The 27,756-nt window shown below is 32.8% G+C and overlaps 1 protein-coding gene across 1 annotated transcript; it reads right to left on the bottom strand.

Moving 5' to 3' along the window:
- Positions 1-183: 183 nt before the first annotated feature.
- On the bottom strand, positions 184-26,770 carry LOC109543805 (phosphofurin acidic cluster sorting protein 1). The gene is made up of 14 exons (XM_019913675.2): positions 26,403-26,770; positions 20,159-20,462; positions 19,935-20,092; positions 13,114-13,265; positions 11,511-11,716; positions 11,135-11,266; positions 10,590-10,724; positions 10,319-10,536; positions 9,485-9,739; positions 9,047-9,161; positions 7,669-7,863; positions 4,301-4,442; positions 3,766-3,885; positions 184-3,341 (listed from the first exon to the last, which is right to left on the bottom strand). The coding sequence occupies exons 1-14, from the start codon at positions 26,510-26,512 to the stop codon at positions 3,214-3,216; spliced, it is 2,370 nt and encodes a 789-aa protein (XP_019769234.1). The 5' UTR covers positions 26,513-26,770; the 3' UTR covers positions 184-3,213.
- Positions 26,771-27,756: the final 986 nt, after the last annotated feature.

Here is a 27,756-nt window from a genome sequence, read left to right as displayed (position 1 = left end):
CAAAATATATTAATAAATAAGTATAATTTAAAAACTTACCAAATTACTTATAATATTTCGTCCAGCAGGAGTAGTAGATATATTACCTACCTCATAAACGACAGTTTTGAGTTACATATTCAAGTGAAATGTCTCAAGCGTTCCAATTCACATTCCATGTGTTAATGCTATTAAAACGGCATCTCTTTATATAATGTTTATTTATAAATTACAAGTAACTCAATCACAAAAATAAACAAATTGCATTGTGTAATATATTCCAACTTCTCCGATCCACATACGGCATCCCCAAATACAAATGATGCGCACAATTTCCCAACTATGAGTATACCTTTAACATTAACGAACGAGAACCCTAGTACTTATAGCACACTAAAGCAGTATTACTTAAATAGTATATGTCCTATAAAGTACGGTTGATTAAAAATTTATTCGTTTGTTATAAGCATACTCTTGATATGAATTTCAACAATGACTACAAACTATATCACATATAGAGAGTATTCTTATCGTAAGTTTACAAATATGTAAATACAAAGCTTTACTTATGATCATCTGCAACGCATTGAATTGCTAGAGCTAAGTAGTCAATTACAAAAAGTAGTATTGTACTGTTACGCTCTAAATATCGCTTCACACGTAATGCGACTGTAATATGCGTACAAGAGTAATAACAGGTAAATCTCTTTGTGTAGTAAACAATTTCCCTACTTTGAGCTTTAACACAATGTATTGTCAACGTCGAGACTATTCATATAGTCCATTTTTGACTAGAAGCAAAATTGAATGCGCGATATCAACAAGCAAAGCAATAAATAATACAAAATCTTTCTTATATCCTAAGTTTACAGTCGAACGAAGCGTAAGACAAGTTATTGAAAATAATCTTACGCCAAATCGAATTTAGTTAGTTGGTTAAAAATATATCGGATAATACTGAAAATATTTTGTATCTAGAATTGTTTTTGGATAATTTTATTTCGTCGACTATTCTGAAAACTGGTCGTTTTTCTCGCATTTCTGAGATTTTGAACTCAATCATAATTTGTTGATGAGACTTTTATAAAATAAGTTGATATGATATCGACTAAAGCGCCCGAATACATTTTTTAACTAGGATATAATGCAACCACCAATTGATAAATAAAATCAAATATTTTAACAGAAAAAACCAACGTTGTTTACATTTTACAGTCGGTTGGATAATTTTACCTTTTTGCTAGCTTTGTCAAATTATAAAAAAATATATTGAAAGTATGACTTTTATATGATCCTAACAGCATTAAAATAGCAACATGTTCTGGAGGATGCAATTCGATATATAGCTGCAGCGTTAAATCTACAACGAAAAAACATTTCACAGAACTAAGTCGCATGGAATTGAACCTTTGTTATAAATATAAGCTAATAGTTTCTATATATTTTCCTAGCTGATCAAAAAGACTCACTAATTTGTTTTTTCCGACAACTATAAAATTACAGCATTCGAATGTTGTTTTTCCTTGCTTAAAACGCGGTTTTTTTAATGCTGCAGCTTACGAGTACGTTTGATGTTATAAAAGTTTACCGTAGCAGACACCTTATTAAGTAAATTTGTACACAAGAGAGAAAGTATGTATATGAGCTATTATAAAAAAAATATAATTTGTCTCATCAACAGGCATAAAATATCTGCTTCTGATATAAAAATTATTCATCAATTTTGAGGATATTTATTTTCCGAAAATATGTGTTATTGCTTTCAGGATTTTCAACGTATGTAAACAGTCCGCGCCACTATTACTCGCACCAACAGATTTGAACAATTTTTTGTTAATAGTCAAAATTTTCATTAGCAAGCCATATGTGTTATTGGATACAATATTTTATTAGTATTCATCCAACAACTCGTTTAATTCACTCGTACTTCACAACGGAAACATTTTTTAGAAGCGACTATTCGCGAGTTCAACTACCGATGGTGGCGCTGCGAAACGTCAAATTACTCATTCTAGAGTGGCAGTTGATACTTCTCAGACTTGTTTATTTATTGGAGTTGATAACATTGATAACATAAAACTACTTACACACTTTTCTATCTATTTCTATTTCTTTAAAAGCTTGCGAAAGTTGACTGGAACAAGACAAATTACAATCAGATGTAATCACAAATGTGACACCAATGTCAACAAAACAAGTGTCAAATTACTACTTAATTTGTAGTTATAAGTTTAACCACCAGGGGGCGTCTGGACTTTTGAATTCGCGAATTAATGCGACACTTGCACACTTGATTACTCTCATTGACTTTGGAATCTTAGGTGGCTAGGTACGAAGAAGACACAAAATCATGCCACTTGTCAACAGATTGACAGTTGTCTAGTAGTAATTTGAGCATATTTGAGTGTTCTAAAAGTGATTGGTATTGATATGGAACGCGGTAATATTTGCTTTACAAAAAAAAATAAATTGTAGAATACAAACATGTTAAATTAATATTGTTAAAATCCTTAATATAGTGTTTGTGTAGCTTACTAATGAAAATTTTTAGTATTAATAAACGTGCGAGTAATCGTGTCGCGCACTGTATATTTATAATATCTATTATGTATCACCTACCCTATAATATCAGATTATAGGGTACCAGACACTGAAAATTAAAAATAAAACGCCGAAGTTATTGAGCATTAATTCATAACAAATGAACTTTGATTAATTTTCTCAATTTTCCTTGCCTAAAATGGTAGTTATGTGATTAAAAAAAAACATGAAAACATTACATCTGGGACGAGTTAATATTATTTTCAATAACCTTATAGTCTCTGTTTTAATGTCACATCTAACATTATATAATATTAACATCTATGAGACAATGTTGTATTGCAATTTAATTCCAATAGAACGAGAAACATATTCGCTTCTTAACTGTATGTGATGTATTTTATTGTCTAAAAGCGCTTGCAACAATCCAAAAAGCCATACAACATCGAGCTTTACAAGAGTAACTAACGGCACTTTCTAATATAACTAACTAATTGCAATGAATTATTTATTGACTTGTGAACAGTCTTATATGAGATCTTACACTATGCGTGTAAAAAAATGTCATCACGCATGCTGATACAACATTGTCCATTTTGACATTCATTAATTATTTACAGTATACAATATCACTTCAAATAGCCAGTGCATAATAGCCAAATTTACCATAAGCTGGCAATCATTACGAAGACCTCAGTTCATTTCGGTGTTGGCTAAAGGAACGCCCACAAGAGAAACAGTTAAGTTTTTTACGTGGGTTTGCCAAGTGGAACTTAACTGGAAGAACTTGACCCCATTGAACTCTACTCCATCAATGTATACTAAACAAAAATAAATTCAATTGAAACGCTAGTGAGTTGATATAGATTATTATTAATTTATAGGTACAGATCACGCGCCGCCAAGTGGATCTATCGATAAACTCTTGTTTTATTCCATCTTTTAGAATAGAACTTGTTTTATTTTTGTATCTTGTATCTTGGTTTCCCTTTTTGCCTCTTTTCTAACGCCTGCCAAAGGTAATTGTTTAAATATTTTCGCCTTCAAGTTTGCAAAACTTTGCTGACTTACATTGAATATTTCAAAATAATGACGATTTTTGGGTGTGTTTCTAACATTAGCATGAGCGGATTTAATAAATTGGGCGAATTAAAAAAACATTATATACACTTTTGAATAATTAACAAATAATTATCTCTTCATCATCTGTCCCAATATTTTTTAAATCCTAATAATACCACTTACCTCGCATTGGAGCTGTATGGGAGGCGCGAGCAGAACATATCAGTCTCGAGACTCCCTCCACATTTTGGCTCCGTGATTCAGTGTCTTTGTCCTTTTCCTTTTTCTTACCCAGCCTCATAACTAGAAAAGGCATATTAGATTGAACTTAATGATTTTTGAACAAACTATCAGGTTATCTGTATTTCAAACTGTTTTGTCTTAGGGATTAGGGCCTTAGATTTATTTGGAAATTCTATATCGAATTTTTATATAATCTATCTATCTATCTTAGCCTCAAAGGCAAAATACTGCAGAGCTTGAAGTGATGCATATATTTGTTTTTTGTCTAACTTTTTTTTGTGATTGTTATCCTATGTCTACTTAATTCCAATCAATAATTCTTAGGTTGGAACCAAGATACTTTACTTTACTAGGAGTCATTGCATGTCCGATAACCCCTTTGTTTGCAAAATTTGTAATTGCTATATCAACTTTAATTTCCCAAAGTTTGATTTGATCGATTAAGAAAGTTGTTGACTATACTAGCAATACTCACTTTTTTGCTTTTTCTCCTTGTTAGCCATTTGCATATTCACACAAAGTCCAGATGTACTATTTGGAGAAGCCTGCAGTCCTCTAAAAACGCCTTTAACGGAGGTCTTCCCGTCTTGTTTAGCTTTGTCCTTTTCTTTTTCAGTCTAAAATCGATAATAGTCTTACTACCAAACACTGTGCATTTTACGATGATTGGCACTATAGTCAACTCTTTTTGTTGGCTGTTTCGCCTCAAAACTATTTGTATTAAAAAACGACAAAACTGTCTTTTTCTAAGACAAATCTTCTGCCTTCCTAAAAAAATTTCCTTACGTCGTTTATTAGAGATTGATAGTATGGATGAACTCTTAGTTCACATTAAAGAACGAATTCATTATCAAAAGATCCCCTCAGCCACTAGACGACCTACTACACACAGACTCAAACTGTAAGAGAAGCTTACGATACTCTTTTACAAAAAACAAACTTCAGCCTATTAAGTAAGAGTCCCAATTGAACAATAAATACTTCCTTATAGGAAAAAAAAGTCATGACTTGGCTTGAAAGTGGCTTGGAATCTGCTATTTAAGCAGCCTTTCAGCAACATATCAAGCAATTGAAGTTTTATAAAAAGTCAGCAAAAGAATCATATGATTTTCGTCGATTTACTGCTGCGCGTAAAAAAATCATTCGTAATTCATAGCACGATTCGCATCTGGATCGGTCATTTAAGTACACATTACCCATACAAATTTACATACTACAAAACTTAAAATTTTCAGGAAATCGGGCGAAAGACTAATCGAAAAAATATTGTGAAAATGAAGTTCAAGCAAAGAAGCATTCATAAACTTCATGGCTTCAATTTGGCCTGTACCCAAAATATCAAGTTCAAATGGCCCAAAATTTCATGAAAAATGAATCAAACGACTGATTCGATTGGTAGCATTTAATTTAGAATAAAAATCTAATGTGCCCAGTCATCTAATTTGTTTATCTTTGGTTGCTTTGTTTTTGGTGATCATCCAAACGAGTTGGACCGTGAAACTTGTCTTGGAAACTATTGTCATACATATATAATATATATTAAATTTGAAATATCATCCAAAGGGCGATGGAGCAAATTATTATATAATCATGCTTGTTCTGTAGCTCAATGCCTTTGGAATGCGGCCAAAAAATCGCATGAGTTTTTGGGAAAGCTGTCAGAATATTCAGATTATTATAGGCACTGGACGAAATCGGACGCCAGCCCTGAATCGCGTCCCTATGGGAAAAATAGAATCACCCTTAAGGGAAGTGCTGTATTTTTTCGTACTTGTAAAGATACGGTTTCGGTGGTGCGATCGGCGACTGCGACTCGGTGCTGCGTTTGGCCGCAGTCGCAGGTGTTTGGGTGATGCGCCTATAGCCGCAGCAGATCAGTTTGTGGGGTACTTTTGCAAAAAACTGTTGAAAAGATGGACGACGTCGAACTCTTCACCCTTATTTTGTTAGAAAGAATTATTGTAAAAATATCACGATGCAATATTTCACAAGATAATTAAATTGTTTTACCATGTATACAACACGCTTCAACTTGTCTACATGATTTAGTTGTTCGTGCATATACTGACGCGATGGCTAGACGCACAGCATGCATACACGATGAAACTTGTTCATGAAACCAATGTCGGATGAAATATTGTGTTGCAACAATTTTAACAATATTTGATGTACATGAAGCGTGTTTCCAGGGTAAAACTTGAAATTTTGGACTCATGAAACAAACATTTCTTAAAACTTTTGTCCTGGATTTTTACCTTAATCAGTACTTTTTTTTTCATTTTTTACACCGATTTTTCGCCCGTTCTTTTTAACTGCAGTTTAGGCATCACTAACTTGCAATGCCATCTGGAATGGGGTTCAATGTTAAGCGTTATTCAAAGTGCGGCGCAATGAGACGCAATGACTATAATATAGTATTACCCATGCCTAAACTACACTTTTTAATGTCTTCTAAGGTACTTTATATCGATTATTAATTTTTTCTGTCATCAATTGCACTCTCAACTAAACGGTTCTGGTATTTTCTATAGGGATTGCACATATTTACAAATTTTAACTTTTTTGCTCAGCTGTTCAACTTTAAATGGTCACCATTTCCACAGTAGACTGTTTTGGTATATACAAGGTGTCCAAGATAAGAATGCATTGCATGAGGATCTCCGAAACCGTGGGAAATACGAAGTCGGTTAAATTAGGATAAAGTTGCCCAATCAGAGAGCCACATTTTTTTGTTTTAAAAAAAGCAGTTTTCCTTTTAATATTTGAGCTACTTACAATATGTGAATCTTATTTATAATTTTGTATTGGTCTAGCGACAAGCGCCTTAAGAAGCTACAAGTGATCCTGGCCTACCAATTTAGATTTCACGCAAAAACAAATGTTTGCCAAATGATTCGTGAAGGGTAATTTCAGCGTCCAAGAACCGTTCGACTATTTCCAGTTTTTTTGCCGTCCAGCGCCCTTCAGAGTATAAGTGGTCCAGATCACTAAATGTTCACTAGGCTCAGATCACTAGGCGTTGAGTTTTTCMGGCAAAAAACGGGGTTTTAGAAAATTARAAGAGCAGCCTGATCCGGATGGTAATTTATTTTGTAGAAGTAGAAGGCAACCAGGATTGTAGTATTTCTTTCATAGTATTTATGCTGCTCGCATGCGCAGGTTCGTTGATTTTATGGACCGGATTTTCATTTCGCTTTTTGCGGATTTTATCTGGCAGTTTTTGAAAAACCGCAACGCATTCTTTTTTTCGTATGCTAGGTATTTTTTCAGGGCTTCTACAACAGACTGTTTCAATATATAAAATAAGCGTGTTCTGTTGTGAACACATCCTTGATATTCCGGAGATCGGTACAGTTCAAATTTTGGTTTATCGTTGAATATCAGTATTAAGGGCTTTTATTCCCAGTCRATATTTYCTGACAAGCATAATATACATATATGTACTTGTAAATTTATATGTTCTTGATTTGACCAATACGGTTATTAATAATGAAATAGTCACCATTTAAYGCATATTTCTTAAATCMATGAAATCACTTGAATTATCGTTTGTCCATAGACTTTCTGACTAGAGCTTCTTTGTTTTCATAGCAAGCAATAGCTTTTGTTATCACGTGAATGTAATTGACTTTCTACTCAAGTGCCTGAATTACACGGTTGCCTTGCTTAAGAATTTCCCATAAATATTCCCGGTTTGAAAGAGAAACTTTCAAAATTACATCTTTGTTACCCCCCAAATAGATGTTTCCGTAAGAAAGACTACCTTTTTAGACACCTGTATGTTTCCCAGGAAAATTATCTGAATATTTTTATCAAAATCTACAGCATCTAGCTAATCAGTACCTTGATAAAGTTTTCATTAGATTTCGGCAGTTGCCAATAGTCGATTTGCAACTCAAGTGGCTCCCATGGAGATTCTCGTATTTGTACATTGGGCGATGAAGGTGGCGTGAGAGACGGTGCTGGGGGACTGGAACAAATATCATCCATATCCACTGAAGCTGAAAGTGTGTTTTCAGCTGGACCAACTCGAACCTCCTAAATATCAAAATAATGTGTTTAAAAAAATTCTTTAATTTATACAGTTTGAGTTACATCGTTTCAAAACATTTTCAAGCTTCGAACTTAATCCGCTGATTTAAACAAAATAAAAAAATTGATTCGAAAACCATGTTTTAAAATTGAAATCAACTGCCATTATTATTGAAACTCCGAAAAAAACACTGAAAATTGTGACAACAAAAAATACTTTAGATTAAAAAAGTTTGCAATACACAAGGTACTCCGGAAACCGTTGTACAACGCTTAACTACAAGTCTCTTAACCGAAAATAAGGTGATAAAGGTGTTTTTCAGAGGTATAGAACTTCAATCTGAAATAAATCTCACTTAAACCATGGTACTGGCTTTATGGAAAAGGCAATTTGATGATATAATAACTATGATTTAGGGTATAATGCTCCGTGGCTGGCTCGAATGAAGAGCAATCTGATAATCCAATTTTCTACCACTTCCAATCTTTTTCCAGACCACAAAGCACGAAAAACAGTGAGGTGAAGTGGTAAAAGTCCATTTTCACAAAAAAATAGTTAGATAAAAATAAATACAATTTACTATAAACTTTTTCCAAAAAAAATATGTTCAATTTTTGAACAAAAAAATCAATTTTAATGAATGAATATTGAATATATTTGCTTAAAAAGTGAAAAATTAATTTATTTAGAATTTGAATTCATTCATTGCAATGGAATTATAGCGATCGGATTATCCGATAAATAGAAAACATATGAATAAAACTGCTATCGAACACCTCAAATAAATTACATTTCAAATTACCTTACTAAATATTTAAAAAAAATCTAATAATTCGATAGTCTTAATTCAATGGTTTCCATCGATCAAAAAATCGATTTGAAATAATTCACAAATTAGTGATGGGAACTATCGAATAAAGTCTTAATTCGATACTTTCCATCACTGAATTAAACATCGCTATTGAATTATTCGATAGTCGTAATTCATCCGAATTATTCGATAGTGATGGAAAATAAAGTGATTCAGTGATGGAAAGTATCGAATTATTCGATAGTTGTAATTCATTTGAGTTATTTCAAATCGATTTATTCAGCGATGGAAACCATCGAATTAAGACTTTATTCGATAGTTCCCATCACTAATTTGTAATTCAATATTTACTGCAATTATATGTTTTGTATACTTACATTTACAAATGGAATGAATAACTGACTAGTTTCGTCAAAGCAAGTCAACATAGCTTCGCCAATTGGTAGATGAGCCAGAGGCGCTGAAAGCGGGACGGACGTATACCGAATAATCCTAAAAAAATTGTTAATTTTATTTTAGAGGATGTAGAAAAATTTTAACGTTTTGTCAGTTTTAGGTTCAATATAAATTATGATTAGGTCAAATCTAATTGAATCATTCGAAAACGTTTCTGATTAATTATACGTATTGAGTGGGTCAAATGGTATTTTATGTTTTAATTGAAATAAAACCAAACCTTTAACATCAAGCCAAGAACTTTCAACAATATATTGTGTCATTAAGTTTGCAGAAATGTATATACCGACTATTGCTTAAACATCCTTTTTTCGCATTTAAATAACACTGAACCTTTGTTATGCTAATCTTTAACTTACTTTTGAGCAATTTCATCCGCTTTAGGTTCTATTTCGGCAGGAAAAAACGACATATAAACAACATCCAACATTGCCAAATGCCTGGCAATTCCACAGGCTCCCAAAGGTACAACAAAAATGCGAGTATATGATAACCATTCGGACGGTTTGCCTGATAGAATATCAACGAATGGTCGGACGAACCAACCGATTAGCATGTCTCCTCCAATAAGCACAATTTTTACTGGCGTGCTCGGCTTAGCACAATTATTGCAACTGAAATTAACAAATTTTTAAAAATCGATATTAAATGATTAATAAAATACTTAATTACTAACAGTGACAGTGGTTGAAATCATTTTTGGACATTTAAACATTTGACGATTTAGAAATAATCCCAACAAAATAAGTAATTAAAAAAAAGTCATTGTTTCTCAATTTAAACAACCGTTAGAAAATGGGAAAATATTTTAACTTAATTTTAATTTTAATAAAATTACCATAAATTAGCAGCATATTTTCCCGTTTGCTTTTTTAGCAAATATAAAACTTATTATAGTTTTCGAAAAACCATAAATGCAGGCCCCATTTAGACCACAATTAATAAATGGTATTATCAAGACCTGTAAATATTGCGTGATTTCTGTTATTTTTACACTAGCAATATTTTATGAATGTAAAAAATCAATAAATATTCAGATAAACTATTATGCATAATAATTAACTAACGACTTTTAACTGAATTTCAAAATACCCACTTTCTCTAACCTTGATGTGAATATTAAATTCGAATTTGCATTAATCAGTCCTAATCAGGACTAACTAACTATTATTTAATAATGAAAGCATACATACTACTTGTGAATTTTGGTAAAGAGTGCAGCTAATACCACTTTCACTTCGATGGCAGACATGGGTTGAAATACTTTGTACGTGGATTGAATGGAAGTCAGTCTATTTGATATGGCAGAGGCAATATTGTCTGGCCCAAATACAAGGGTAATACACTCCGGTAGAACGTTTTCTTCTGGTGGGAGGAGCCTGGAGATTTGTTCCAAAAATCCTTTTCTTACCTATAAGGGGTGGATTTTAGAAACGTTCATTTCTACCAAAATAAAAAAATTACCATAACTTCTTGGACCGGAACATCTGAACTCACACTAAGTGAATTCTTCTTCTTTGCTAGTGCAGCAGGCGTTCTGAACAGCTTAGATTTCTTTTCGCTTAACTCTTGAATTATATTAGCAAATTCGTTGTCGAACTAAAAATAATTATTGTGCAGTTTAATGGAAATCACTTAATTTCATTCAAGTTACGTGCGCAATTAACTTTAATTGAAGTAAAATAAATAAGTCTATATTTATACATTAATATGCGGTTAAATTAAAAGAATAATTTACTGGATGTTTTAAAGGCGAGTGTCCGTTTTCATTTCGTCCAAAGAATTTCGAGTAACTAAGTCAACGGCGTTTAGAAAATGTATTAAACTATCACAATCGTAAATAATATAAAAATGTTTATAATAAAATGAAACAATTTAAGAAGCTTTTTAAAACACCCATTCAAAATACTATTAATCTCATCATAACATACCATTAGTACAACAGTTTTAATATTGAATAACTGAAAAGTTTAGTGAGTGAAAAGCTTAGTTAGTATGCATCTACTTACTGCTTGCTTCTTGGCGCTGATAGCTTGGTCACGAGGTGGTGAACCAGTTTGCGGATCGCTTTGAGCTTCTGGATCCGTAAAACAAACATCTGCATTTCCATCGCTTCCAGATGCCGCCTTTTCATCACCAATCTTCGAGAAAATAATAATAGATAAGATTTCTTGAGACAAGACACGGCCAGTTAGGGAAATTTAGTGAAGTAAAAGGTATAGAACATACAAGTAGGTACTAGACTTATTAGTAAAAAAGCATGATTACTGTCTCACAATCAAACTGCTTTTACTCATTGAAAATGTGATTTAAAAATCGAATTAAAGGCATTTTCTAATGTCAACCCGCTTATTATAATATACAGTTCTAAAATATCGTACTTACTCTTTCAGTTTCAATATAGGGGATAGGTGTTGAATCTAATAAACTTTTGCTGCTGCTAAAAAATGGACGTAAGCTTGGCTTCGGAGTACTGGAAATAGACATAGTATCTTGTTCGGCCCCAGAGTCTTCATCACAACTTAACGATTCCAATTCTTGAAATAGAGCTTGAATATCACTTGGATTATCGAGATCTGCACCTCTGCCCCCTAAATGATAAAATAAATGTTGCTATAACAAAGTAACAACTAATTTTCACGCCGATATGAATACATTGGCATTATAAAGTGCAGGATTCGAAATCGCTAACTTCAGGTTGAACCCTAGTGAGAGCTAATAGGCTCGAAACTGGTCCTGGGGGTGCCTGAGGTTGGCGTATTTCGAAATCTGCACTTGCCTATTACAAAATAACAAAATATTTATAAAATTAAATATAGACGATACAGTGTCAAGTTGAGTTTAAAAGGAATATTTAATTTTTGCTTATGAAACTTGATATTACCAATAAAAACCACTCATCAGCCCTTCGCTGTAAAATAAAAAACTGAATAATAAATTAAATTATGCCGTGAGAACTCAATTTTTCTTAAAACATATTGTTCCATTATCCTGCGAATTTAGGGTAGCAAAAAAGCCTTGTAATTAGCAAAACTGTGTCTTACAAGATCAAACTTTGCAATTAGGCATATTATTATATTTCAAGCAAGCAAAAATGCAAAGGATTATCCAAAACATGGGTACATCAATTCATGATATTACGAGTTTTAAAGCAAACTAGTCCTGCAAAATCAAATGTCTTGCGCCTTAAATAATCAGTAACTATCAAATTTAAAGAGCAATATATTTTTATAGATGTTTGAATATTCCTGTCAGTTTTTTAGGTTCATCTTAAAAAGCAGTAAATGTAATAAACTAAGAAAGAAATGCATATTGCATATTTATAAATAAAACCATCGTATAGAATATGCAAAGTCTATTAAGACAGCATTAAAAAATCCGTTCTAGTTAATATTCGGCGGCATTTTTGAATTCCATATGCTGCTCGAGCAAGTATTATTAACTAGTGTATTTAGAAATAAGATAATTAAGCGCAAGATAGCAAATTAGCGGCGGGCGACACAAAATTGATCGTTTTCTCATCAACTGGTTCAAAATGCTGTCAGTCGTTAGTCTATTATTAGTGGTATAACAACTTTAAAATACATTAAAATATTATTAAAACCTCAAGTTCAACAAAAAATTTAAATTATGCGACATCAGCTGCAGTCGATTCTAAAATCACGCGAGTCTTTATCCTCCACCTCATCTTTACATCACTGATTAGTAGAAACTTTTCTACTACATTGTTGACCCTCCGATTTCTAGAAATTCAAAAAATTCAAACTCTCCGTTGTCTCAGTAGAATTTGCATATACTATACATGTATATTCGTTGTTGTAATATAACACTTTCATTCACAATTCATTAAAAATGTGCAGGAGAAAATTAAATCCCGCCTAACCCGATATAACTCTGCGTGCATTACTGTTTCTGTTTTAGAATAATAGTCAAGTAAAGAAAGATTGTAATAAAAAAAACCTAAATCGTTTTAGTTGGAATAAATTACCTTCAGAATCTGGAACGCGAAATCGTCGAAGTAAAGATACAAAACGTTGTTTCAAATTGTGTCTTGTATGGGGAAGTTTTGTACGGATTGGTTCACTGTCGGACAAGTCTCCGGCTTCTTCCTCAAGCGAAGAAATCTCATCATCTTCATCACTAAAACGAATGCGGATGTTATTAGAGACAGACATTGTAAGCGAAGAATACGAATTACGACTTTAATGATATATTGTTTTAGATAAAAGACAATCGCTTAAGAGTATTAATCTGAAGATCCCGTTGATGTAAAATCGTTCCTAACAACAACCACAAAAATCAAATAATCCAATACAAATTGAAGGGCTTGGCGCGAGCGTGAATTATCCAGTATCAAGTATAACTAGTCTTTCATGGCACATTTTATATGGGTTTATCGCACACATTTACAGGGTGTCCTGTAAACCATCAACATTCATTTCCTGATAAAAGACCAATTCCCGACAAGCCAGAAAATGAAAAATAGCATTAGTAAAAATACAAGAGTTTTCCATATGTATACTTTGCGAAAATGGATCAAATATCTTGATATTTCGTGCTATTATATTTTTTGGGTTGTAGTTTTGTCACTGGCCGTACTTGAGAAGCTTATGAAAAGATTATGAAGATATGCTTTGAATAAAAAAAGTATTTTCTCCATTCTCCAACTCCATTTCTATTATCCAACGTTCTCTTATATTCTGTGGCAAAAGATGGTCAGATATATTTATGCCCATAAGCACAAAAAGTAACGCTATTTTTCGAAGTATGAAACAGTATAATTAAAGCAAAAATACTAAATTGAAATTAAATATTTATTAAAGAAAATTAATGTAAAAAATGGCATCCATTGGTGCCTTTTGCAAGCTCGTAGCGCTTCGCGAGAGCCGTAGGTACATTTGCCCCAAATGTACCTTTGAAAGGTTGAAAAAGACTAACAATTACAAACTTCACCACAAAAGGACTGATTATTTGATTTAATAATCAAAATATGAGACTTGAAAAGAGTTTCTGTACAGTCTACCTACTTAATAGGTAGAATTTCATGGTATTTTAACTAGTATCCATCATATTAAATATTTATTAAAAAATATTTAATGGAAACATGCCATCTAATGTTCTAACTGATGATCACAAAAATTACCATCATGCTTTTTGCTAGTAGTATTTGTCGTTTTTGTAGTATTTGTTTAGTGTATGCCCACACAGGCAAAACGTGGATTGAAACAAATCCATTTGAAATTCAGAATATTATGTTTTTGGAAAAACACCAATATTTTCGAATGCATAATATGCCCTATATGAAATATAGCATTATTGAAGAAAAAAATTAATTTATTCAATTGCAAATAAAATTTGGTTTTTTTTCTTCGGATAAACAATACCAAAACCGGGGTGGGGTGTTGCTTCCATACTTCTCCTAACGATTGAAAAAAAATTAATTGACAAGAAATTGAGTTTATTAATAATTGAGAAAATTAATTGATAGTAAATTTTATATGAGCATTTTGCAGCAACCAGTCTGTGCGCAAGCGGGAAACAAATAAAAAAAAGAAACCTAATTAATGTTGCAAAATGCAATCATAATTATGTTCTCAAATTTATTTACAGCAGCTTCATTTGCGCATTTGGAGGTGTATCCTTTTATATAAATTTAAGCAAAAAGTAGCAATACAATTAGCTAGTAAAAAATCAATGTTCTGAAACTATTTCGATTGTCGCTAAATTCAGCGCGCTGCGTTTCGAATTATTGCACAACAGCAATCAAATTGAGATTTGGTAAGCGCCATCGAAGTGTAAAAAACCAATTAACAACGACCTAGTAACAAGAATATACAATAATCGTGAATTAAACATTAACGGTGAAACAAAACTAAAATTACGAACGAGTTCCTTTAGAAAATTACATTTTTGAACGTTGTGCATTCAGAATTTGCATAAAATATCTATTAAGTTTTAAAAGGTGGCCTTCCCAGTTTCCATCATAATAGGTTTTAAAGAACATTGGAAAGAAAAATTCCAATGCGGGTAAATGCAGCACTATAATTTACTGTCTCTTACTTCCTACCAATGAATCTATTTTGAAATACAAATTATGTTTACATTTTTAAAATGCTTAGGTACGTAGTAATAATTACCATTGCATTTTTGGCAGAATATCAAAGTACATAAAAATAGATATTAAACCGTAAAACTGACAAAAATTGAATCGCAGATAGTTCGCATATATTATATAATCACTCCGTGACAAATGTTTGCTTTATTACCTCAAAACACATCTTTCTGCTTTCAAAAACTAGTGAAAAATTATTTCAAAAATGTAATTAAATAAATAAGTAGCCATTAAGAAAATATTAACGATTTGACCTAAAACCTTTCATTAAAACTGGGTTGTCAACAAGCAAGATAACAAATCTGTAATAATACAACAAAAAGTCAAGAGAAAATTAAAACCGCATTTGTCCCAGATTAGATAATACCAAAGCCGATGATTAATTGGTTTCATATTTATGGCATGTAACATTGCTTCCGTTTATTTATATTGTAATATTTACATTATGTTTATAATGCGGTCGGAGCAGAAGTGCACATTATTTGCAGAAATTAGGAGAATGTATTAAATTTGGTGATTTTTACTCAAAAAAGTAATTTATATGCTAATAAATAAGAAAAAATTGAATCTTTCTATTGTTTGCAATTGGTAAACTTTTATATAACTTTTATATAACTTTTATACTTACAATAGTAAATCCACAGGCCAAGTTATTTAATGAAGTGTACATTTTTTTTTACTTCCATTTTATGCGTGTTTAAAGAACTGCAGCAGTTGCCTTGTAGAAGTTCTGCAACTATTTTTGAAAGTCCGATGGTACATTTTTATAAAGTATTTCAATGCAAAAAGTACACTCAAATTTTGGTTTTCGCATCCCATGAATCGAAATTATCAATTTGCTGCGAAATATTAAATAAATGCATGTTAAAGTTAAATATTAATCTGATTTAATTGATTAACCAAACCAACAATACTGCTTTATTTTCAATGTTGAATGAATTTAGAACCAATAAGCCTCGATTTCGTTTCTTCGGCGGAAATATTAAACATCGATAAAATTAGTATTCCTCGGAGTTTCTAATTCAGTACGTCAATGTAAAATAAATTCACAAGTGCATCGAATTTTAATTAGGTATACTGCAAAAGTACTGCTGCTGCTGCTCATTTAATGGCGCACGTCCCAATCATGAATCATATTTTGAATATGTTGATTTTTAAAACTCTATAAGACCTCGATCGTATAAACTGGTGATTGAAAGTCTTATTTCGCATTTATTATTTAATTTAGGTTCATAATTAAAAGTAACAATGTTTTAAGAAAGCTTTCAGTGTGATAAGTCCAACTCTTTCAAAATAAATGTGCATAAGATCAGCTGAAAAATATTCAATTCAATGGTTTTTTCAAGTCGCCATCAGTTATTTTTATATCAGTTTGTATATTAACTTTAAACACTGCCATAGTATTTTTATAATATCGTATTTATTATTTAATTGATACAACTTTGAGCGCAAATCAAAATAATTGTTGATTTAACTGACAAAGTTTCGAGTTCAATAACACGATCGAACCTTTCTATGGAATTAAAGTAAATAAAATAGTGAATAAATACCTCCTAATTTGTTTAGTAAAACTGAAATGTTATTAGCAATTTAATATGTTAATAAATATGTTCAGAGCACTGAAAGTTCAAGGAGGAAGTTCTAAGAGACTATAACAAAAACACGAGAAAATACAGAAACAGCAGACATCAACGAGCTAAATAAAACAATAACAGAAGCACTAATAAAAGCAACAAATGGGCTCTGACCAAAACATGAAAAAGAGAACAAAATCCACCATTACAACAAAGCAGTAATGGAGCAACGAAAATCACTGAATCGCAACAACCTAGTACCTCAAGAAATAAGTACTATGAACAAAGAGATCTCCCGAAATATCCGGAAAGACATAAGACAGTACAATAAAGAGCGCATGCAGCAAACAATCGAACAAAACATAAGCTTGAAAGTTCTCAGACGGAAGCTAAATAATGGCAAAAAAGAAATTATAAAATTGAAAATCAAAAAAGGCGAAACAACATCGGACAGAAATAAAATTCTCGCAATAGCAGAAGAATTCTACCAAGAATTATACAAAAGCCAACAAAAGACACACAACACACCTGAARAGACAGAAAAARAGAAAGGAGTGGTTAATCAGGGTTCAGAAGACATAYCTGMGATTGCCAAGGACGAAATTAAAAATGCTCTCAAAAATATGAAGRATTAAAACGAGCTCCCGGGGAGGACGGTATAGTAATAGAGGTTTTTAAAATGGGAGGGGAAGTTCTTCTTGAAAAGATTCAAAACCTATCTAATATGTGTCTTTTCGACAGCATAATCYCAAGCGARTGGAACAACGTTTTAATTCTATTGATCCATAAAAAAGGARATCATACGGAAGTCCAAATGTATAGACCTATAAGCATTYTCTCCYATGTGCATTTTTGGCCTTGGACGAATATCTGACGASATAAAGACGTCATATTTCGGACGTCCAAAAGGCGGAACATTCGAACGTTTTTTGGACGTCATATCTGACGATTAACTGACCATCCGTTTTTGTTAGTCAGTTATGGCGTCAAATCGCTTCCAATGTGATGCGTGGAACCGACAACCACAAATCACGTGTGTACGTGTGATTTGTGCGGGCAATTATCTGTGTTTTCTTTTCTCTGGGTATTTTGTATTAGTGAATATTAGTAGTGAGTCAATGGAAATAACTGGTAAGTAAATTAGCCACTTATTAGCTTGAGCTAATTTTTTTAATTTGTTTATTTAACGAAATTTATAGTGTGATTCAATTGGGCGACTTCGGCAGCAATGAGTTGCCTAAAGTTTTTGGCCACCCGTTAAAAAATCCAAATACTTTAGGAATATGAAATAATAAAAATAAATAATCCATTCCAGTGAATGGGGACGAAGTGATATGTTTATCTATTTTTTTAAAACGTTTTTTAGGTTTTTAGGTTAACTTATATGTTAGTAAACAAGTTTTTTAATCAGTTTATCTTCATTTTATATACTAAGCCCCCAAATCAGCATACCTACAATTCACCATTTTCGGGACAAAATCTGTATGTATCTATGTATCTATTAGAGCATCTGTCCGTATATAAAGATTCACCTTAACGTCTAATCTACGCTTGTGCATTCGTCATTTAGGCATCTTTATGACTGGTCATTTAGACGTTTTAAAAACTCGTCATTTAGACATATTTATGACTCGTCATTAAGCCGTCGTAAAGCTGTGACTTACTTACGTCAGTTGGACGTCTAACTTATCAGTCCTGGAATAAGATTTAAAAAAATGTCGTCATTTGGACGTCATCTAGACTAAAATTGCTACTTGGGTGGAGTCTCTCAAACACATTCTCCAATCTAAATTTCACGAAAATTTTGAGAATTTAATAACAAAATAGAGTAACTGACGGTTGTCTTGGAGTATATGCGGCGTATATTTCCTGTCGTGCTTCAAACGAAATTTTCGTCGGCATTAAAATGCAGCAATTTGCCTGAATTCAACCGACTTCGCCTCTCTACCGTGCACGAGATCCAATTGCAATTCAAATTTGTCCCACCCTGTATACAATTCTTCGGACACTTTCTCGTAGTTTAATAATATATACTGATTGCAAAATTCTGTTAATAGATAAAAGCCTCGGTTAGAAAGATAAACAGTCTGAAGTTGTATGTAGAATGTAAATATGTTTACATAAATATTATAATGTAAATATGTATTACAGTGTAAAAGTGAATTTTAATTGTGTTTTTGAGCGACACAATATTGAATATTAGAGGTTGGCGTGATGTCCAAAATTTGGATAATGTGGATCAAAAAAAACGAATCAATTGGAAATATGCGTAAGCAAAACAAATGCCAAAGACACGATGCGAATTTAAGACAACTTATAATACAGATATACTGAAAAGTTAGTAACCTCTAATGAAGTTAGTATCAATTATTAATAACCAATTATGGTAATAGATACGTTTTCACACCTTGTTAGTGTATATCGTAAAAAATTAGTGCAAACAATAATTTTTAATAATAGGTAACGGTTAAAGTCATGAAAACCGCAAATTCATTTTACACTGACTGCTAAACTAAGTATTTAACATTAAAGTTAATTTAATCAAATGTTTTGCAACTTTTTAATTGTGTTATTACTGTCTAGGGCCTGTCCACAAATCACGTAAGACGGTTTGGGTTGGGTGGGGTGCGAATGAGTTTTACGAAATATTATTTTGATTTTAATTTCGCCCGAAAAAATGTCAAACTTGTGATGTATAAATGTTTACAAGGCTTATCTAACTAGTTTTCATCTCTATCTGTTAAAATTTTGTAACTATATTACATTCATACTTATACATACTAATGTAAGTACTTTTTTTAAATTTTGATACTCATTTATTATTTACTACTGATTCGCCTTGACGACGTAAAACAACTGTTTAAGCGATAAATATATTTCCATAAACATTTCAAACATTTAATTATTTTGAGATAATTACTTTTAATGATAAAAATTCAAAAGACATAAATAGGTACATTTCTTTCTCAAAGAATGAACAAACATTACGTAAACAGGGAAGGAGGGGGAGGGAGATAATTTAAGAAATCTTACGGTCTCTTACATTGGGGTAGGTGGGGGAGTGGTCAAAAAAGACCTTATGTAATTTATGGACGGCCCCCTTGTTTATTATTGCAAATTTACCTGAAATCATGTTCACGTTCAACCTTGTGCTCCTGCTGGTCAACTGGCGTTGAACTTATTTGAACAATATACAAACGAGCACACGGTCCAGCAGTCTTATCTTTTCCTCCGCCATCATTTGTCAGTTCAAGTTCGAGATCCAGAGGTTTTTGGAGCACCTAAATAGTATAAAAACATTGATAGGTGAGAAACCATCAAAAAATACTACCAGTTTATTAGATTACCTGATCCATTCGGATGATTCCCTCAGCCAAAGTTTTGAAGCCAAGAATAGTTCGGTTCTTATACCGTTTCCGTCTTTGGAGTAAAATGTGAAGCTTGTTACCCTCTCTCTTTAAGAAATGAGGATACTGAAGACAAAAAGTGACATCCAATGAAGCATCAAGTGCACCGTTTGACGGTATTATGAGTTCATTGGATCTTAATGTGCGCTTGCTGGAATGCATCTTCACAGCAATGGATATACTGGCTATATCTGATCCTAACGGTTTTAAAATCTGCAGCCTGGTTAGCGTTAAGGTGCAGAGCCTAAGAAAAAATAGATGGGAATTAGTAAAAAATTGATACCAAGTGTTCAACTGTTGCGAGTCTTTAGAACACGCTTTCGATCGGGAAAATGTCGATCCAACGTGTATGTTAGTAGCAGAAGGCTACTGAAAATATGAAACTTCTTGTGAGTCTGACTTTTTGTTACTATTTGTTCTGTACTTTCTAAATGCCCCCAAACAGCATCTTTCTTTTTTCTGCTGAGAAATTACTCCATTCCTATTTTAACTTATGTTTCTGCTAACATTACTGTTAGCAGAAATTTATTTTATTTATCTTCATTGACTAATTGACCTTTCTTATCAACCGTGCTGACTTAATGTGGAAAAAATTGTAGGTATGTCAACTACTTTTTCAGAGCGGCTTCCTATAAGGTGTCTCTTATGGAAAAACAAGTTAAAATTTAAAAAAATGGTGTTCTTGTTGTTGGTTTCGGAAACAGCGTCTACATAGTTAGAAGGTTTATTTTCCCGGACGTGAGCATGTATTACCGCTGTTGAAATACAGTCTTATTAGGACAAACTATGTTTAAAAAACGAAGAATTATAGGAAAATGAGTGTTAAATAAAAGTCAGTCAGTATTAGTTATCCCGACATGGTACAATCAAAAGTCCGTTGCTGATTAAATACAGATCATAACTTGGCTTATTGAACACGAAACACACATGCGAAAGTTTGAAATATAAAATGTGATTTCACCAATTTGCATATACTCATAGTAACTAGGAATTGAGGCCTTTCCTTTTTTTCGGAGATATTTCGAAGTTTTTCAGCAAAACAATAAAAATAATTGTCTAGCTGGCCTCAATGTATTTCATTCGCACCTGCATGACTTTTTTCCATTATATTTACGTAAATTGCGGCTGTTTATGCTGACATCAACAGATGAAATCAGCAGGTGAAATCAAAAACAAATACCTACAAAAAAACGAGATTATTTTCCTGATGGAAATAAATTCGTCAGTTGAGAATTCAATGTTTCGTTGCTATGCATAATTCAAAATAAGTTTTTCAATTGAGTTGCCAAAGCAATTATTTACAGTTATATTTCAATGCGTGCACTGATTACACGCGTTTTATCACAGAACTGTACAAATTACGGCAGAACCTGTCAACACCGTTTAATAACTTTTATCTTTTATAGCACTTTCCATTGTTTACAAGAATTAAAAATTAAATCTGCTGAGTTTGGGCATAAAAAATGTGAAAATTTGGAAAATCGGTAGCGATGTAGCCTTTCTTAAGCTTTTTACTTGCTACGAAATTCTTTCAAAAGTTCGAGATCAATAGCAACATGCGTATAACGCGTAAATAGCTTTCCATGACTGTGTTGTTACCTGACGCTAACATTCTCAAATCAGTTCAGCGATCAGATGCTCAGTGGCGACGATTTTCACTTTCTTAGTAGAATAAATGTTCTTGTAATAAACACAGAACACAGTTTAGAATCCTCTTTTAAAAAATTGTGTTGAATTTTCGATATTTTTTTGACCTTCTAACAACAAATAAAATACAATTAAGAAGTTCTGTCCGTCCAAACATGTTTGTGCCTGTGCAACATCACGTGTGCACTCTTTGCAGCAGTCTGGGCTCACATTTTGAGCAGTTTCACGTATTCGGTTAATTAACTCGTGCTCAATTTGTACCGGTGTTGAGAAAAAAGTGACTTAATATGTTCTTGTGTCCGGTGTATCTTACATCATGGTAGGAATGTAGCCCTTCCTCAGGGAGTTATCCGAACAATTATCCGGTGTCTGGGAAAGTGTCAGTTATTGTGCAATTATTGTTAATCTTGACAAAAGCTATGAAATGACAAAAAACATCATTAGGTCAAGCTATAGGTATTTAAAACTGCTTTATCTCGACATAATCGGACTTACGGTAACGCAACCAGACCTGCCGGAAAAAGACAGATTGCAAACTTTGAACCGCAATTAAAAAAAAAAACTAATAATTCGACAGCACCCGCCTTTGGCACATATAAAGAGCATCAGAATCCCTACCAAAATTTTAGCGCTCCAGCTCAAAAAATGAAGGAGATGAAGTTTCGAAAATACGCCCAATTTTCCGGTTTTTTCCTAAATTACTCAAAACGTAGTTCTCCGATTGAGGCGTTCGACCTCTCATTGTGTAGATATTTTTATTCTCTCCAAATTGTCTCCTTCGGGCATCCCAATTGCTCTGTTAGCTTCAAAGTTATAAACAAACGGCAAAAATCCCGTTTTTTTGCAATAAATTGTTAATAACTAACATATGGACCGAAAATGTGAGTGAGAAACACATACCTATTCATCTGCTCATTATCTTTTATATCATCGCACAATTGGTTTACAACAACTCTTTATGTCAAGCAAAAATGATCTACGGCTTGGTGTACATTGCCGCTTTGACTTTTTATAAAAAAATTGCAGAAGAGTATTTTTAATATTTTTTTCTGTTCGAATGCTTCAGTATTTCAATAAGCTACCAATCAAACATGGGACCATTTCAAAATAATACTTAGTAACAAAGTTGAAATTAAATTTTCAACTGTTTTTCGCCCAAGTTTAAGCAAGGTTTGCAATGTTTAGCTACACTATTGCTTTGCGTATCCACAAGTCAGCCTCAGTAACTCCATAAAGAAGATGTCGCCTATTTTGAATCACCCTGTATATTAAAACCATATTTTATGACTTGTGAAGAATGTGGAATAAATTCCCACTCCCTAGAAAAATAATATACAAAGTCAACATCGTGGAACACAATATATTAACTGATATGCCGTCTTAAATGATTAACTCCCGTTTTTTATCTGATCTGACACACCTACAAAATGACCTAATTTAAGGCAAAAGCAGTAAGTATGATCACATTCTTTGTAATTAAGTGTTTGCCAGCAAGATTAGTTCTTTCACTTTCAAAATTTCCATATACTTACTTATTATTAGAAAGTTTAAAAAATCTAAAAGTACATGCATACGATTAATAAAAAAAAAATGTACCAAATAATTACAAGTTTAGTGGTGAGCTCGTCAGCTCACGATATTAATCTAATTTTTAAATAATGCATTAAAGAGACGTGCCACTTTTTGCGGAAATTGCAACGCCTAATAGACAATAGTTTAAAATCTATTTAAGTGTAATTACTCGTGTTATTCGCACGCCAGTTCAATATGCAATTACAACACCATAAAATTTCTGTAATTGTCACATAGTTCAATGTTACGCAATTTAGAGATTTAAACGTGAATTAGCAATTATGTCCTATTATCTATAGCATTGAAATAGTGCATTAACCTTTAGGAGAATCTGTAATGTTAAATTGCTATTTATAAAATAAATCATTAGCTTAACAGTTTGTGTTTGTCGGTAAGAAAACAGGTCGGGAAAACGCGAATCAAAAATTAGTAAAATGTTAAAGCACAGTATATTGTGTCTATTTTTTATCAAAAAACAACCTATAATTTATACGGATTTTGTAATTTACATTCACAATTTCTTGTGCCTAAATTTAAACATTTTCGTGCTAGATATATTCGAATATAGCCCTATAATGAGCTGATTGTAATGAATAATGAATGAATCTGTTCCATAAATTTACCAATACTTCTATATAAATAGATACTAAATACTGATACGCTACCAACTTTGTTTTTTTAGTGTAGCCTTTAAATGCTAATACGAAAACAACCAACGATCAAACGATTCATTCAATTTAGCTAATGTATATTAAGTACTTATACTTAAATTCAATAATTTCATTTAAGACATTAAAATAAGTGACTTTGATCGTCATTTTTGAAATTTGCGTACTTATTATCATTAGGTTTTAGCTGGATGTGTTTGTACTTAGTTTTATATTTTGATATTGAAAACATTAAATGCAAAACAATCTCGAACATGCATAAAGTTTAGCATCCTGGGGGAGACTTTACGTCGGCCAAATCTTCTAAATGATACACGCGAACTAGTTCTCTTGTTTGTTGGTTGCAAACACGAATTGAATGTTCAGAAAAAGTGAAAGTAGCAGCAAAAGGGCCGCTGATTGTAAGTTTTATACAGACAAGCACTAGCACAGCAATGGATAACTATTTAAAGATCTCACGCAAAATTTTCTTGGTCTCCAACTTTCGAAGAAACTTTGTATTAAGTGACTAATACACTGATGGACAAAATTAGCGCAACCTATACATTTTATTTAGGAAACCCGGGAAAAGATCGACCAAGTTCCACAAACCAAGTGGACGATGGTTTTATACGATTGCAAGCTTTTAGAATCGGTTTATTACCGGAAATGAGATAAAAAACATCGAATTCAAAATACCCAAAATGTTGCAATTTATTCCAAAACGGTAAGAAGACTCAATGAATCCGGATTGCGTGCAAAACATCCCGCAAAAGGTCCTCTCTTAACCATAGCCCACAAGCCAAGCTGCGCTTGAGTTTGCTTGAGAACACGTGGATTGGGATTTGGGTGACTGGAAGAAAGTCTTGTTTACTGATGAAGTTAGAGTGGTGTTTAAATTTTCGGATGGGCGAGCTTTTATTTGGAGAATACCAAGAGAAAGATACAACAGCCAAGCATGTATGGGTCCCCAACTGGCTTTCCGTGGTGGCTCAATAATGTTTTGGGGTGGCATCTCTTTGGAGGCCCGTACGGACCTTGTGGTGATCCGAGGAAGATCATTAACTTCCCAGAGGTACATCCAAGAGATTTTAGAAAACAGAAAACCCTGTCGTACCTTTTGCACCTCAATAAGCGACAATTTCTTGTCTATGGATGATAATCCCAGACCGCACCGAGGTCTAATCGTGCGCGAATATTTTAATGAGGTTGGCATTAAACGGTTAGTGTGGTCAGCACGTAGTCCTGATCTTAACGTGATTGAACATGTTTAGGATCAGCTCAAACGACGTATTCGACGACGAGAATCTACCCCTGACAACTTGACTGAACTGGAAAACGCGATTCTTCAAGAATGGCACAACATACCCCAAGAATTAATTACAAACCTTTTTTATGGCATTCCAAACTTTTGAGGGACGTTTTTCGAGCTAGAGACGGCAGTACACGCTATTGAATCGGTTAAAGACGGATTCTTTACCTGAATTTCAAAATTTATTTTTCATAAATTTTTACCAAAAATCTGATAAACTAGAGATTCATGTTTTGTTTTAATTTTTCTTGCGAAAACATTCCCATATTAACTTAAGAAACAATAATTTGAATTTTGATAAAATTATGTAGGGTTTATAATATTTTTTTCTTTTAAATGTATAGACGGTGCGCTAATTTTGTACATCAATATAGTTAGGATAAATATATACCATTGTATGGACTTTTTACACCAGGAAAAAATCCTTTTACACTAAGCTACCTACATGGAACACCCTTATAAACAATAAAAAATAATGTTGTGAAGGGATGTTATAAAGCGAAGTTGAACATTTCTATAATAATTATGTACCTATTTATGGGATCTAAATCATTTGGTGAAAGACCCTCCTCCGCTAAATTATGGTGTTAGGAGTGAAAACTAAGATAGGGTCGTTTCAAATCTTATGAAAAAATAGTTCATAAAGGGAAAAGTGGTCAAAACCCGCATGTATACAATAAATACCACAAGAACCGTACTTAAATCGGTCCGGCGCTAATTCATTTTGTTAATAACATCAAACTAGTATCTATTAACATGCAATCTCATAATTTGAAAGGTGAGAGAAAAATTTAAGAAAGACTAGGCACATTTTTGAATGGAGGTCTAAGGCAGCTAAGGCACACGTAGCAACACAAAAGTGGATAAAGCATTGAATAGGCTCTTTCACAATTTCGAATAAATGTAAACATTAGTCATGAAAACAAAAAATACTAACTGCGTGAGTAATGATCTATTAACTGATGTATTAGTTTCAAAAAATGTTTTATGAAACAACAAATCTCACCTCGGAATGCAATTAGAAGGTGTTCTATCGACCCAAGTCGCATAAAGCCTCATTTTATGTGGAACGGAAGAACCCGCCCCAGATAATGTTTTGTTTGGTTTTTCACTCATTTTCTAATATGCACCAATTCACCTTATATTATCAATTGGAATTCGTCTGTCTGCGAAATTACCGATACTGAGACAAACCGATAAACCCGGTGTTTTCAATCATACACACTTTCATATCGGTTATTTATACGTTTAACTAATATTATGTACACAAAAGACTGACAACTCGCAAAAACACTTCTAACAACAACTGACTCAACAGAGTTACTGACATGAACCTGATCACGGTAAAGTGATCAACTTTATTGATAAATTGACAACTAGCGACAGAATGCCACAGAACACGTGAACAAGAAGTGACAACTCCCATCAAACGCCCGTGATCGCTTATGCGCGCTCTCTGCCAGGTGTTTACGTCCCTAAATTAAAAAGAAACGGGAATTTCGATTTATGAATTTCAATATGATTGTAAAGACTGTGTCCCATGTATCCGCTTATACGATGGTACGATGATACGAAAGTCTTTCTATTGGTCGGCGGAAGAATTCTCAGATCTCCAACCAATAGAAACACTTTCGTATCATCGTATCGTATCATCATATAAACGGATGCATGGGACCCAGGCTTTACCTTTAAAATGATGTAACGCTGGCAAACACAAACTTAATACTGACCTAGAAACAAAATGGGTACAACATGTAGGTATATGTGTTGGCGTTATTAGAAAAAAAACACAGTCATAAATGATAAAAATATTTCTTATAGCAGAAAACAGAAAATCACAGTCATAAATAATAAACATTTATAATAATAGAAATACGAAAAACACTAGAAATGATAAAATTATTTATTATAGCAGAAACAAGAAAAACAGTCATAAATGATAAACATATTTATAATAACAGAAATAGGAAAGAACAAAGGACACCCTATAAACGATCAACATATATAACAGAAACAGGACAAACAGACGCATAACTGATAAATAAGTAAAATTAAAAACTTCAAAAGCATGTAAAAGGAGCAAATAAACAAAATTATTGATGTCAAAATATGCCTTTCTATAAAATAATAATACAAAAACTACTTATACAATTTGGGTGCAAAATCTTGGATGTATTGATCCACTATAGCATTGTCGCGGCTATCTTTCTGCGGCTTAATTTTCGATTTATTAGAAGCAAAATACAGGGTGATTCAAAATTGGCGTCATTCCTCTGAGGGTGTTGTCTGGGGGTGTTTTGGGAGTACAGGAAAAACAGTAAAAAAAATTAACTCCCAGTAAAAACTGAGATATTTGCAAA

Source organism: Dendroctonus ponderosae, unplaced genomic scaffold (assembly GCF_020466585.1).
Source record: "Dendroctonus ponderosae isolate FM_Combo_2020 unplaced genomic scaffold, Dpon_F_20191213v2 Dpon_F_20191213_6, whole genome shotgun sequence".
Classification (NCBI taxonomy): Eukaryota; Metazoa; Arthropoda; class Insecta; order Coleoptera; family Curculionidae; genus Dendroctonus; species Dendroctonus ponderosae.
Note: the sequence above shows the minus strand (reverse complement) of the source record. Positions and strands in the feature narration are given on the sequence as shown.

Coding starts and splice junctions, on each gene's coding strand:
- LOC109543805 (XM_019913675.2), bottom strand. CDS start 26,512: ATGAGTGAAAAACCAAACAAAACATTATCTGGGGCGGGTTCTTCCGTT. Junction 13,266..19,934: donor GAACGTGAACATGATTTCAG/GTAAATTTGCAA, acceptor CATTCGTTTTAG/TGATGAAGATGATGAGATTT. Junction 11,267..11,510: donor CCTATATTGAAACTGAAAGA/GTAAGTACGATA, acceptor ATTTTCTCGAAG/ATTGGTGATGAAAAGGCGGC.